Below are 15,471 nucleotides of genomic sequence, written 5' to 3' on the forward strand. Positions count from 1 at the left end.
TGGCCCAGGATATGAAGAGTAAGGATACAAAATTCCACAAGCTATTCTTAAAGGTACTTTACTTGGGAGTGGCATAAAATAGTCAGGTATGTGTTGTTAATAAACACAACCATATATTCACCTTCAAAAATGGTTCCTAGGTTACCATTGGTCTCCAAGGTTAGACACCCTTCTTGGGAAAGACTGGGTAATTTGCCATGTTTTGGGGAAGCAAGGTAAATACAATAAAGCATTTCATTGTACACAAAAACTCAAAATAGGAAATAACATTAATAATAATAATAATAAAATAATAGCAATTAGAACTCCACAGGTCATAGGGACTATTTGAGCATAGGAATAACAATAAATTTGATTAGATCACCTGATTCATACAAAGGTTAACTAAATTTGTTCAGGCTAAAGAGGAACTAAAAAGAGTCCAGATTTATCATTCTCTGTAATTTTTTTTAGTATAACTGCTTTTCAGCAGTTATAATCTCTCTCTCTTTCTCTCTCTCTCCCTCTCTTCCTCCTTCTCTCTCTCCTTCCTCTCTCTTAATATAACATATAACATATATATGCCTATATACATATTACATACACACATATTACATACACATATACATAGACTAAAATGAAACAGAAAATATGATAAAAAAAAAGTAATTTTCTAGATTGGAAATTGTAATAGGCATTATATAATTTATAAACCAAGCAATTTTTAGTACCAAGAGACCTAAATCTAAGTATCAACAAGGAATAACTTTCCAAAATTTCAACATGAAAATTCTTATATTGATGTTAAGCTTAGGAGTTTCGGGAGTAATAAAATACTACAGTATGTAATTTATTTCTTTGTAATTGGGTTTCAAAAATAGCTCACTATTTTGTTACTAATGAAAGAACACTTTGGCCCCATTGGGAAGTATGAAGTCAGGTCAGGTGCTCCTTTGTATTCATTGTGGCTCCATTTCATGGACACTTTGGCAGTGTTCCTTTGACATTGTCAGGGTACAGAGTCAGGTGCACAATCAAAGAATGCCTATCTCTGCCTCTCTGAATAGTTGGCCCTAGAATTGGAGATGGGTAATCTTTGCCCTCACCTTTGGCTTTGTTCCTTGGAATTGCTGCCTAATGTTTGGAACCAACAAGTGCCTGACCTAGCTTCCCAACCTCATTAATGAGAATTGAAGGACAGTGAAATTGGGGGAAGGAATAGGGAAGAGGGAGGTAATGTGAGGAAAAAAGACTTTTCTTGGTTCATTTATGACTATACTTAGCAAATAATGGTTAAGATTGTGGGGAAATCACTAGTTGTGAAAATGGCATTTTTCTACAAAATCCCAGTTATCTTCTTTTTAACAGTAGAGTAGATATTTTAATATATATATATATATGTATATATATATATTAATATGTATAATATATATATATATTAATTCAGGTGTACTCAAATGACCTTTCTGATAATCACTATTGTCATTTTTAATAGAAATTATAATTGTCGGCTTTTTAGGAAGGCATCTCATTCCCCAAGGTTACATGGTAGCTTTATGTATATGTACATGTATGTGTATATAATGTATGTACATACACATGTAATATGTATGTGTGTATAATATGATACACATTATTATATGTTATATTAAGAGAGAAAGAGGAGGGAGAAGGAGAAGAAGGGAGACACACACACATACACACACAGAGAGACAAACAAAGAGAGAGAGAGAGAGAGATTAAATTGGGTTAAAATGACTTTAGTGATTCATGTTCAGCTTGTATCTTATTTTCAGCATAGTGCCTTAAAATAGGTGCTTATTCATTTTTTTTTAAGTTGAAGCTTTAAATTGAAGTTACACTATCCTAGTATAAGAGAAAAGTACATGGACATTATGATCCACCATAAGAAACTCATAAAGTTTAGCAGGAACTATACTGTAACACAAAGAATACTTGGATTGGAATCAAAGTATTGGGTTCAAATTCTTATTCTTCTTTCTACTTACTCCTTAGTCTATTGACCTCTTAATTTGTTTATAAAATGAAAGTGATACCTACACAAGTTCTAAGTTCTTTCTGCTTATAAATCTTAAGTAGCATTCCCTATTATAGTACAACTCTCTCTATATAAAATGTTTATCTTAGAATTATGGTAAAGTGGAAGAGGAATTCTGTTTAATTACTAGGAGACCAGAAGTAATGAAAACCAAGGTCTCAATTCATTTGCAAATCTTTACTAGCTATCTCATATCATTTTGACTTGATGGCTCCACTACTTTTTTCTTGCATGCCTATTTGCCTTCTTCCTAAATTATTCTCTCTAAATTTATATTAAATTCTCTAAAATTATATTAAATAGGATAGTGTATCCTATTTTAATTTTATTGTATATATATTTACTCTCCATGTGACCATAGACAAGTCATTTAAACTCTTAAAAACTCAAGTTTCTTCATCTGCAAAATGACTTTAATAATAGTATTTCCATTACAGCTTTGTGTGAGTTGTCTTATTGGGTCAATAATACATTTAAAGTAGTGAAAATACTTGGAAAAACCTTAAATAATATATAAAGGTTAGCTATTATTAGTAGTATTATTTATTACTGGCATGGATGAACTAATATGAAGTACATTCATTTTGTTGGTAAAGAAAAGATTTGATTTCTATCTTAAAGGTTGAATTTGCCAGAATTACAAATATTTAAATTATGATGTGCTCTTGCCTCTATTCTCTTACCATTCTTAATCCTGAGGATTTTCTAAGTGAGTTTTACAATGTAAAACAATATTCTGTTTGCAATTAATCTAGGCAGTTTAACTTTGTTCTATAATGTAAAATCATTGAACTCATAATATTTTAGCATATTAACACATTTAGCAGAGAAAAAAATGACCTTCACCACAAAATAGTTAAATAAAAAAATTAAAAAAACTAAAATTTTAAGGAAAACAATACATAATGACATGGAATACTATTACAAATATTTTCAAATTTGGCATAGAATACTGAACTGCTAGTTGAAAAATAAAACAATTAATCTTTTTTTGTAATCCAAATATACACAACCTTCTTTCTGATTAACTCTTCTATTTTAATAATTATTTATTATATATCATTGCACAGTATATACAACTATAACTATTAATGTTATGATTCATTATTAATAATAGCTATAATAACTATATAATAATAGTCTTTTTGAAAAGGCATCTTTTGTTTCCCAATGTTATGGGATGCCTTTGTTTGTTTTTAAAATACATATATATTTTTTTTTTGCATTCCATATAGGCCTACATGGGAAAAACTTTTCTTTAACATATGTTTGGTATAAGAATTGTGCATATTGGTGTATTATGATAAAAAATGCACTTATAATAAGGTCAACTCAATTGTGTAGGGACTGGGCTTACCGTCAGAAGACTCATCTTTATGAGTTTAAATCTGTCTCAGACACTTACTTGCTACATGACTCTGGGCAAGTTACTTAATTCTGTTTGTCTCGGTTTCCTCGACTGTAAAATGAACTGGAGAAAGAAATGGCAAACCACTCCAGTACCTTTGCAAAACAAAAACAACAACAACAAAAAAAAATGAAGTTCCAAAGAGTTGGATATAACTGAAAAATGACAATTACTATGCATACTATTAGTGTTATAATTATTAATGGTAATATATATTTATTACTAGCATCAGTAGTAGTAATAGTTGACATTATATAACACTTTAAGGCTTATATAATGTTCTCTCTGCCAAAGCTCTTTAAACTGTGGAATTGTGATTCCACGTGAGGTCACAAAACTGCATGTGAGAATTGTAGCTTATGATTTATTATCAGTAATTGTTTCAATTATATGTCTAATTATATGCCTATGTTCCCAAGGTTGCATAAAAATTCTGGGGGCAAAAAAGTCACAGGTGAAAAAAATTTAAGAAGCCCTGTTCTAGGTCCCTATAACTTAAATGTAGTAGGACATTTATTGGTATAACTTCCTGCATTATTATTGATGGAAATGACTATCTCCATTTATGATGGAAAAAACCATTCTCACTTTCATATTTTCTGTTAAATTGTGAATGCTCCAAGGTCAGAAAAGAACATAGTAATTGAATCCTTTGCACAGTTTTATGCTGATTCCTACTTAAAGTGAAGATAATCAAAATATAGCATATATAAATTCTAAGGTATTATCTGAATTCCCATTCTCACAGATGAGTCAGGGCCCCAGAATTCAGCAAGCTAAACCTATTAAGTTCTAGATTAGGGTCAGCAGTGATTCTCTGACATTGTCCCACCCCCAATTCTGTACTCCCCCAACTCCAAGATTATCATTTGAGAATTATTTAGTTAGCCAGACAAGTAGTTTTTTCTTCTTCCCCCCCCTTCCTCCCCCTGTTCTCTATCCTTCGTTCCTTTGTTTCTTCCTGCCTTCCTGCCTGTCTGCCTTCTCTCTTCTTCCTTCCTTCCTTCCTTCCTTCTTTTCTTCTTCCTTCCTTCCTTCCTTCCCTCCTTCCTTCCTTCCCTCCTTCCTTTATTTCTTCCTTCTTTCCTTCCTTTCTCCCTTTTCCTTTCCATCCTTCCTCCCTTTTCCTTTCCTTTCTTCCTTCCTCCCCTTTTCTTTCTTTCCTGTCTTTTCTCTTTCTCTTTTTTAAAAATCTATTCCTCTCATTGTGGAATGAACAAGAAGTACCCCCTAAGCATGATATATAGTCTCCTACCTGGGTTTTTTTATAGAGCTGGAGTCCCATAAGTTCTTGGCTCCCAATGATGCAGACCTTGCCATCATCTTATCTGGAGATATGGTTTAGGATAATTATGGGGGAGATGAGAGCCACTCCTATTTAAGGAATTGATTTAAGATTATTGATTGAAAGATGCAGAGGTCAAATACCTTTCAAAGTTGGTAAGATCTTTCTCTAATCAAAAAGTAGGAGCACCAGTTGAACTCCATCTTTTGAGCTTCTCCTTTCCACCCTATACCTCACTACTCTCATAAGACTACAACTTGTATCTAGAAATGTCACTGAATAGATCTATTCAATCAGGTTTCCTGGAACTAAGTTCATTGCACAATACAATAGCTTATATGGGGGTGAGTTTCTCTACCTTAAATATATGAAACATATCTCAGAGTGCTTTTAATGGAAAAGGAACTCCAACATGAAATATGCTTCATACAATTACATATATATTCTGTGGTTCAGATTCAGTGATCTGTTAATTATGCCTGCCTTAACTTTCATTTCTGGTGCTTATTTGCCTCTCTATACTGTGATGCCAAGTCTCAAAGTCTGGGACTTATTAAGAATACCCAAATGTACTTTTAAAAGGAAGAATATTTTTTTCCAAAGTCTTAGGCTTTGGCCTTGTATCCTTCTTCAATCAAAAGATAGGCTTGTATAGCACTTCAAATATCAAAAACAAGATTGGGGAGTTGAAATTCTTTCATTCTGTAAGCCTTTCTATTAAAAAAGCAAATAAATTTTTGGTTAAAATATTTTCATAAATACCACTCTCCAATTAATATTCAAACTACACAAACTAAGCCCAGGAATACTATTTTCAAAATGACACTCCTAATTATGATTCCTATCATCAAAATGACTGGATGTTACTCACTAAGAAATTTTAGTATAAATTAGTTCACTTATATACCTTCTTCTTCTTGCAGAATTAAGTGACTTTCCCAGAGTCACAAAGTGAGTCAGAGTTTGAGGCTTGATTTGAACTCAGGTCCTCTTGACTTTAGGGTCAGTGCTCTTTTCACTGTGCCATCTAGCTGTCCACATAATCTTTTATGTTAACTATGATTTCTACTTATTATAGTTTTGGGAGTTTTTTTTTTGGTTTATTTTTCTGTGGTACTTAGCTACATACAGCAATTCCAATAGTAAGTAACTTGCCTAAAATATTTTGATACAATTCAGACTGACTTAAACTATACCTTGCATACAGTTGAAGTGTCACCTCCAACCATATTTTGATGATGAAAGACTAGATGTGGCTATCCTTCCATAACTTCTGCTCCAAAGATTCTTACAGAAACCTCTAGAAATGATTGCAAACCTTTTTTCTATTACTTATTAAATAATTTTATTAACCCTCTTGTTTCAATGCAGTTTTTTGCATGACCAGATTTTGCTTTGATGGATTCATTTAACAATTTTTTGATAGGTTCATTTTTATTCCAAATTACTCATCTCACAATTTTCACTCACAACTGATTGTAAATGGGGAGAAATAATGTATGGTTTGGGATTTCTTTGAATGATGAAGATAAAAGGTCTGTTTCTAGTATATCTGCATGTTACAATCCCAAAGCTATAGTTTATGAGTTAGCCCACACTGTTTTAGAGGCTTTCCACTAATGCTATCTCTGAAGTCTAAGAGAGGATCTGGATTTAGGGAAAAAAAATATTATCTCACAGCCTGGTGAGGGTGTCAAATTAAGAGGAAGATTGGCAGAGTCCATCAATGATTTTGTTGATACATAAGAGACAGACAGAAAAGCAGATTATACAAGTAACACGAGTAACATTGATGTATATAACCCTTCATCATTCCTTGAAATTTGATTTCCTCATCAGTACAATCTTTCTAGCTCTGAGTCATTGTTCCACTAATTGCTTTTCCTTCTCTCATTTGATTATGTCACTCCATAGAGATATCCTGGTACATACCCATCCATCCTGGGATATTTCAGTTTATATTTGATTCTCTTTGAACTTTGAACTTTTCTTTGAACCCCCATCTCTTACCACCTCAGGTGGTAACATTTCCCTACTCACAGGATTCCCACTGATTGGCAGGTGTGAACCATTTAACTTTTATGAGCTTTAGTTTCTTTCTTCATCTATAAAATGACTTTTGAGATTCCATCTAGCTCTAAATACATTGTCATTCCCATTGGTTCTAGTGTCATCAAGAATTTTAAATCACTTGGGTTTATTTTCATAATTGTTATTTTTTCAGGTATTACATTGCATTTAAAAGTTTCTCTATTAACATTTTGCATGTTGAGACAAATGGGAAAATTTTAGGAAAGAATTAAGGGTCAGGTTCAGGAAAATGACTTTTGTTTTTTTTTTGTGTGTGTGTGTTTCTCTTTTAGAAATTCCATTCTTAATTTAAGGGGAAAGTGACTTCTACTGGATAGGGAAAAGAAAAGTGATAAAACCACATGGAAGACTCACAGGATTTAAATGAACAATCAGTAAGTCTGAACTATTTTTTTTTAATTACTATAAATGGGACAAAAAAATCTTGCTGTGCATTAAAGTGAGAAGAGATGTTTGTTTTTTATCACATCCATATTTTACTCTGTATACGCATATGTATATGTCATGATTATAATTAGCAGAATTATTTAATATTGCATTCAAAAATTGACATCACATTACTTATATAATGATGATTCAAAAAGTTGATATTTTTTCTAAATTTCCAGGATCATATTTCAGTTGAGAAAATTTTTTTTGATAATATATTAGTTTAATTTGTTTAGTAGTTTCTAATTTTCTGCAAAGAAAAACATTCTGATTCCTTGTTCAGCTTGGAATTTTTGCAACAAACTGCTATTATTTACATTTCCCATTCATCTCTTTTAATTATGGAGTAGTTTTGAAGTCTAACACAGAAAGTGTAAGCCAGCACCAATTTGTTCCTTGGAATGGTATATTAGGACCTGTGGAAGTGTCATGACAGCTGCCCCATATCTGTGTCTATTCAATGTTACTTTACTAAAATACAGGAGTAGTTGCACTGTCAGGTACAAAACATTAAAGTACAAAACTTTAATGTTCTTTATTTTAATTTATACAAATGAATGTAACCTTGAATAATCAGTAATAAATTGTATCATCCCATCAATAATTTCAAAAGCATATGGGAAATTCACCTCAAGAAAATATCTTGAGTTTATAACAGAATCAATTCCTCAAGAAAACCCTCAGAGTTAAGGATGAATATGAGTCAGAGAATAATTTATAAAGACAGTCTTTCCTTATGCTTTCTTCTAAAAACTATCATAAGATTTTGTCAGCTGTGGGGGAAAATTCACTATTTTAAAGATAGTTTGTTCATTCAAATCAAAGCACAAAACAGATTGGAAAAGGACTACACACACACAAACACACACACACACACACATATACATATGTATGGTAATAAAAATAGATACATAGCCATAATAACTATATCTTCTATACACTACGGTATATAATAAACATGAGGAATTGTCTCATGACTAGGATAATTCTGGCAAGGCTTTAGAAATCAGATCTCTATGTGAGGTTACTGGGTTAGCATTCTAGGAGGTTCAACAAAACTAGAAGGATTCATTTGGTATCAGAAATCAGAGCAGACAGTAGTAATTCAGGTCCAGGGAGTCAGGAAAAGTATAAGAGATCATTTTAGTTTCCAAGAGACAATTTCAATGCTGTAGTAATATCCCCTAGAAAAATGATGTATATTCTGATCTAAGTCGGGATGTCTTTCCTCTGATTTGAAAGGCATAGAGGTGAAGGAAATACTGGAAAGTTCTTTTACTAGCTCACCTCTCTTTGGTTCCTTATGAAGTTGTGCTGGTGAGCTCTCTCTTATCACTTTAATATTGTCATCTACTTTTCATGTTTTACATAGTATATTACAGAGCTTATTGGAAGGCTGGAAGTTTAATGCATGATTGGATTTCTAACTTAGTTGAGATTAGCAAGATTATGATGGGGCTGCTGTTGATTATTAAAATTGTACAATATTTACATACCTAAATTTCCAATCTTTTATTCTTTGTCTGGAGTGTTCACAGATCACATGATGACCATCTTGATCCCCTTTAGAAAGTTGAATATCTTTGCTCTTGTCATACAAGTAGTCAAGGATAGAATACAAAAGAAAATGAATTTTCTATATTTGGTAGGGTCTTCTAGATATTTTCTTTGCCAATGATATTTCACTTTTTGCATTAAGCCCCAAAGCATTGCAGAGTCTTGTGAGTGAGATTCATAATTACAAAAAAAGTAGTAGAGTGAGAGAGATTTCTGATAATTTTTAATACTACATTGGGGAAGGGTGTTATATATGTGAAATGTGTCATGCACTTTCAGATTAGGTCATTATATTATTAGTTTTACTAAATGTTTTAATTTGTTACAAGAGACTTTTCCCAAAGTGGAAGTAACCTGTAAATGTCTGTATGAAACATTTTAATAAAACTTTTAAAGGATCATCAATAAAACTCTAAAATAAAATAAAGTAAAGTAAAATAAACAACTGTTGAAGAGCCCTGGGTAAGTGGATGAAAAAGAAAAACAGAGTGGAAACATGTTTTAAGAAAGGGTCCTTTTTATTTTTCCCAATCACAACAAAATGATGGAAGTTAATAAATACATTGTAATTCACAGTAAGTTTATATGTAATAATGCATACAAAAGACATATGTAACACAATTTATTTAAAATGGTTTCTTTAGTAAAATTCACTAGCACAGTATCATTTATTGGAGATTTTGAGTTAACTTCAAAATACTAAGATTTTACTGTTCTGTATTACAGAATTTCTATTAAAAGTTATATGCAAAGAATTAGATTCTGAGGTTAAAATTCCGAGGTGAGATACCAGGTTAAAAAGGACATCATTTCTGCCCCACCTCTTCCCAAAATACTTAGTTTAAGCCTCTAGCCATGTTTCACTTTCCTGTTAGATTCCTCATCAATTACCATGATATTTATCTACTATCTATTCCTTTCTAACCAGTTAGAAATGGGTTAAATTTGCTATCCTTTTTACCTGGTTACTGTTTTCCTGTATATTGTCTCCTATTTTAATGTAAACTTCTTGAGGTTAGGATCTCTGAAATTTTGCTTTTATTTTACCAACACATACATCAGATCACTTTAAATAAATGCTTTTCAATTAGTTAATTTATTAATTAGTTGATCAATTAATAATAATTTAAAAAATAGTGTAAAATAGTGGTAAATGATATATCCAGGAAGTACTGTAGGAAAACTGAAGAGAGATATAACATTTTCATTTAGGAGAATCATGGAAATCTTCTTGAAAATGATAGAAAATGGACAAATGTTTAAGGAAAAGAAAGCTTTTTGACAAGTCAAAAAGAGGGAGGGAGTATATTTCAGTCATGGAGTCACATGAAGCATTATATGATTTTAGTATACTTTCTCCCAAAGTTTATGGAAAGAGTTTGTTCATTTGGATTAGACATAATAACTTAATGATTATAATAGGGAAATAATTGAGCATACTTTTAATTTGATAGTCCGGAAAACAAAGAAACCTTTTCTATTCTGTTTCTGTCTTTATATCTTTAGAATTTATCACAGTGCCTAACACATAATAGATGCTTAATGAATTCTAAATTTTTTTATACCTGTATTTCTATTTCTTTTTATTTTCAAGAAAAACTGAGTAAAGCCTGTGGGCTTTATAGTCTCTAGCTCTTCATTCATTGGGAGGAACAGTGTGGTACCGTATAAAAGGAGTTGACATCAAAAGTTCTGGGCTTGACTACTTCTTCTATAACTTGTTACAAAGTCACTTTATCTCTTGGATACTCAGTTTCTACATTCATTAAAATGCTGTGGTGGTTGGGAGAGTTAGACTTGATGTTGTCCAAGATCCTTTCTGACTATGATTTAAGTTTTTTTGTCTTCTTTACAACCCCTATCATATCCTTACAGTCTGAAACTTATCAAATTGGCTGTTTATCTCCTCAGGGGCTGCACAGAATTATTTGTGCTAACAAGGATCTACTGCCATTTTCTAAGGACCTGGAAATCAGGCCCTAAAATAAAGTCTTATTTTATATGGTTTTGGATACTTTTGCATCAATGCATTTGATAATTCCATAAAAAAAGAATGTCTATTTTGGGTAAAGATTTGGGAATAGATTTTTACATTCCTGTTTCAAGCTTCTTTCCTAGAAACTATAACTAGTTTTAAATTGTTTAGACACAGTATTTTAAAATACATTTTCATAAAGATTCGGGAAAGAATCTAAATGATCCTGGGTAATATGAACAGATAAATAAGATGGATATATGAAAGTTTGGTAGCACTTGTCCTTGAAAGTGATACAATAGATCAAAATATAAACCCCCTCACCTGTGCATGTAAGCTCAGTGAAGATAGCTATTTCTAAATTAAATTTGGTTCTGTGTGAAATAAATGTGCGCCATCTTAAGAAAAAATAGATATTACGAAGTTATGAACTTAGAAAAACATATTACATTATTTTTCTTGATTATTATATGATTTATGGCAGCATTTAATAATAAGAGATTTATTAATCTTGACATCTGCAAAGTACCTCATAGGCATGGTTGATACAAAGAAAAATTACAGAGGGTTACTCTGCCCTCCAGATATCATTTTTTTATTGGAAGGGTAGGGAGGGAGTGTGAGAATATTGGAACATACAAACATGTAAATATAATGCAAAAATATGAAGAGGAAAAGGGAAGAAAAAATCAGACAAGACTAGGGCACTTGGGAAAGGATAGATTATGAATCAGTAGTGGGATCAGGGAAGTCTACTCTCTGAATTAAATCTTGAAGTAAGAGAGGGATTTTGCAAGGCAAACATGAGGAAGAAATGGATTTCAGGTGTAGGGAATAGGATGTCAAATACTGGATTTGGAGAAATTCACAGTTTAGTTATATTGAAACAACATGAAGAGAAATAATTAGAAATAAGAAAAGAAACTGTGCCTTTTTGGGGGAAAGGTGTTAAATCCCAACCTATGAAGTTTATATCTTAACCTTGAGTCAGGAGAGAGACATTGAAAGTTTTTAAGCATACATGGGCAGAATTTTGTCACAACAAGATAATTTTGGCAGCTATTTGGGCACATTGGAGCTGGGAAAGCCATAAGAGAACTATTAGAGTATTCTCTGTGAGAGCTGATAAAATCATTCCCTGAAATGAAAGAAATGTACATGCAGAGAAGGGTATGATTCAAGAAATAATAGAGAGATAGAATTAACAGAATTTAGCAACTAACTTATTGGATATGGGATGTTGGTAGTGATAGAAATGAAAGAGTCAAAGATGATTCCAAAGTTATTAATCTAGATGATTAAGAGGGTAATGTAGGCGTCCACAAAAAGAGACATTTAGTGGAAAGAGCATGAAGTTTGGAACCAGAACATCTATACTTGAACTTTAACTCTGGTACTGATTATGTCACCATGGGCAAGATACTTCATATCTACCTCATAGGGCTATTATCAAATTTGAAAATTGATTTGAAGAGCTTTACAAGTCTTATGTAAATTGAACTTAGTATTATTATTAGGACAAATGGAAGAAGAAGTTTTAAGGGGAAGATGATTAATTCAGGTTTTGATAGGTTTATTTAAGGTGTCAGGTTATTTAAGGTTATTTAAGGTGTTATTTAAGAATGTTTAGGTGATAATGTCGAACAAACAAATATAGATGTTGGGATATGAGAATTTTGGAGAGATATTAGGGCTGGATTATAGATTTTTCAAATGATATAAATAGAGATGATTTTTGAACCCTAGAAAGCAGATGAGATCACAAAGGAAGAGACTTTTCCAGTGAATGGTGATCCCTTTGGGTCTGTGAAATATCATAATGTAACAAGTTCTCAGAACACACACATATATGGAGAGATTTACGCTTAGTTCAGCAAAGATGAAATATGATTATACCTGCATTTTTGGAGAATTTTCTGCAGCTTTGGATGGTTTCAATAGTTTTGGTGCTACCAAGTGAGTTTCATGTTTTCTACTCTTAATTTGGGAATATAGGCTTTATCCTACATATTTATTCTAACCCACCCTCTTCATAACTGTACATCATGTTCTAAACCAAGGTTTCTTAAACTTTTTCCACTCATGACTCCTTTTTCTCATTAGAAATTTTTACATGACCCCTGATATATAAATATATGAAATAGATATAAAAATCAAATATTATTGGTAATAAATCATAATTTAGTGACCCTCACATTGTCATTAAACCCCATATGAAGTCATCAACCACAGTTTAAGAAACTGGTCTACATTTTTGTATAGTTTTATAGTTTCAAAATACTTCATTTATCAGATTTTATTCTCATAAAACTGTGAGATCAGTAAAGTTTTATTATACCTTTTTACACATAGAAAGATTAAGGTTCAGAGGTTATGATTTGCTCAAGTTAACAAAACCATCAAGTGGTTCTACCTGAACTTGAACACAGATTTTGGTACATTCAGTTAATTTCATGCTGTCAACTTGTCTATATAAGTAAACTAACTGCAGTACAAGTTGTGCAGATAGAAATATAATCAGTTTCTGTTATGCATGATTGGTCTTGAGAAACTGAAAATACTGAAAAGATAGTTGGCAATCGCTACACTTAGTGAAGGGTTTAGATTATGTGGAAAATATTTTCTATTCAACCTTAGTATAGTAATCCTAATTAAATCAGTAGCTTTCCAACTGTATGCATAACTGGTTTTATAAAATGTACATGATAGCTCAATTTGGGATAGTCAAACAAAGAGTAAGTATTTTTTAAAGATTGTGGATCTTGGAGAGAGAAAAATAACTGTGGTCTACCTTGCAGAACAAGAGCCATTAGGACATTTTGACCATAGTTTAAAAAAAAAAGAAGAAAGATTTGCAGGCTGAGTAATAATAAATACCTTTGTCTAAGTTATAGTAAACCAGTGATTGGAACAGTTTGATACAAAGGATCATAGCTTGGGTCTCTGGCCATATTATGATGTTTAAAAAAAAAAGAATTCTATAACTGCCTTTTGTCTTCATATTGATGCAGTTGTCCTCATCTCCCTCAGCATAACTTTTTCTTGTGACAAAGAAAAATAGTAAAGTAAAATCACCCAGTTCTATTCATGATTTATTTTATTACAAGATTTGGAAAGCTTGTAGTTTTTATAGGTAGCTTCAACTGTGGTTACTAATTTCATTGCTGTCAGTGTAGAAAAATAGGTCATTGAATAAGGTCGTTATACAGATCCTGAAAACTTGTTCAGTTTTAGGTTTAGTTTATTGGTGCAAATAGATGCATGAATTCTCACAGTCTAAGGATTTTAGCCTATCAAATTTTTATTGAATTCTCTGTTGCTTGTTACTATTGCAGGATCACTCTACTAGGTTCTGTTAGTATAACATGTTTCTTTCCTTGATCAAATTTACAATCTAATTAAGGAAAAATATAAATAATGTACAGATGAAAAATATATTAGTAATAATAGTCACTATTAACAATAATAAAATGTCATTATAGTTCTTTAAGGTTTATGATGTGTTTTGCATATTAAATTTCATTTGTGATAATAGTTAAGTAAAAATATTGTAGTTAAGTAGCAAATACACAATACATAACTAGAGAGCATTAATAAAGGACTGTTAACCATAAAGATGAGTCAGAAAATCTCAGAGTCAGAAGGACCTTTGAATGTCACCTACTACAGACTAGATCAAAATGGGAACTTCCTCTTTAATGTCCCAATCTCCATTCAAGATCCCTAGTAATGGTGAATTCATGGTTACTTTTGGCAGCCCATCCTACTACCAGATAGTTCTATTAGGAAGTTTTTCCCTCATATCCAGCCAAAATTTGTCTGTCTTCCTGCCTTTGACTTTCATTGATTACTACTCCTTTCTCTCTGGGGACAAGTAAATGAGGTTTAATCTCTTTTCCGGATGACTATCCTTCAAATATTTAAGAGTAGTTAAGATGGTTCGTCTCCCCCACCTCCCATTCCCTCCATTCCCAAACAAATATTTCCTTCTCCAGACTTCATATTCTCAGTTTAAGTCCATTCCTTAGTGGTAGAATTTGATGTTTAACATTTTGTTTACCCTCCTCTCTTCATATTATGACTTGACAATGATTTCAAAATTTGGTTCTTTACATGTAAGGCAATACTTTGGTGTCAATTCTAATCAGACCGGATTATGATTGGACTCTTAATTTCCTTGTTCCAACTATTATGCTCCTATCGATCTACCCTAAACTTAAATTAGTTTATTTTGGCTGTCATTTCAATTTGTTGGCCTAGTAAGATTAAAGCACCTTAAAACCTGTTGGTATTTTTCACACAAATTATTTTCTAATTCTTTTTTGGCTTTGCTCTATTTATTTTTTAAATGTTTTTAATTTTTAAAATTTTAAAAGTACAGGTATAAGACTTTATTTTCCTATTTAAATTTGTATTAGTTTAGGCCTATAATTTTAATAGGTCAAGATCTTTTCAGAATTAGATTCTATCATTCATCATACTAACACTCCCACCTATGTATATGCCATCTAGAGTTGAGATGATGATGATACTGATGATGATGTTAGTTGATGTTTATATATTTCTTTTAATACCAATCCATTAATCACTAATTTTTAGGGACTAATTATTTAACCACTTCTGAATCTACATACCCCCTTACTTTCCATCTTGTCCATCTAGAAGAAAATATTCAGATGCATTAATAA

The 15,471-nt window shown here is 31.8% G+C and overlaps 1 protein-coding gene across 15 annotated transcripts in view; it reads left to right on the forward strand.

The window, feature by feature from the left end:
- The window catches only part of EYA4 (EYA transcriptional coactivator and phosphatase 4), a 356,489-nt gene that overhangs the window by 78,031 nt on the left and 262,987 nt on the right, over positions 1–15,471 (forward strand). For 12 of the 15 annotated variants that reach the window (XM_051997772.1, XM_051997785.1, XM_051997776.1 and 9 more), the window contains exon 2: positions 7,095–7,196. In XM_051997772.1, the coding sequence (XP_051853732.1) occupies positions 7,164–7,196 (33 nt within the window). In that variant the 5' untranslated portion in view covers positions 7,095–7,163. Of the gene's footprint in view, positions 1–7,094; positions 7,197–15,471 lie in introns of those variants that run through there. The other 3 variants (XM_051997784.1, XM_051997783.1, XM_051997781.1) reach the window with 2 other exon arrangements.

The sequence above is a fragment of the Antechinus flavipes genome, chromosome 4, assembly GCF_016432865.1.
Source record: "Antechinus flavipes isolate AdamAnt ecotype Samford, QLD, Australia chromosome 4, AdamAnt_v2, whole genome shotgun sequence".
Taxonomy (NCBI): Eukaryota; Metazoa; Chordata; class Mammalia; order Dasyuromorphia; family Dasyuridae; genus Antechinus; species Antechinus flavipes.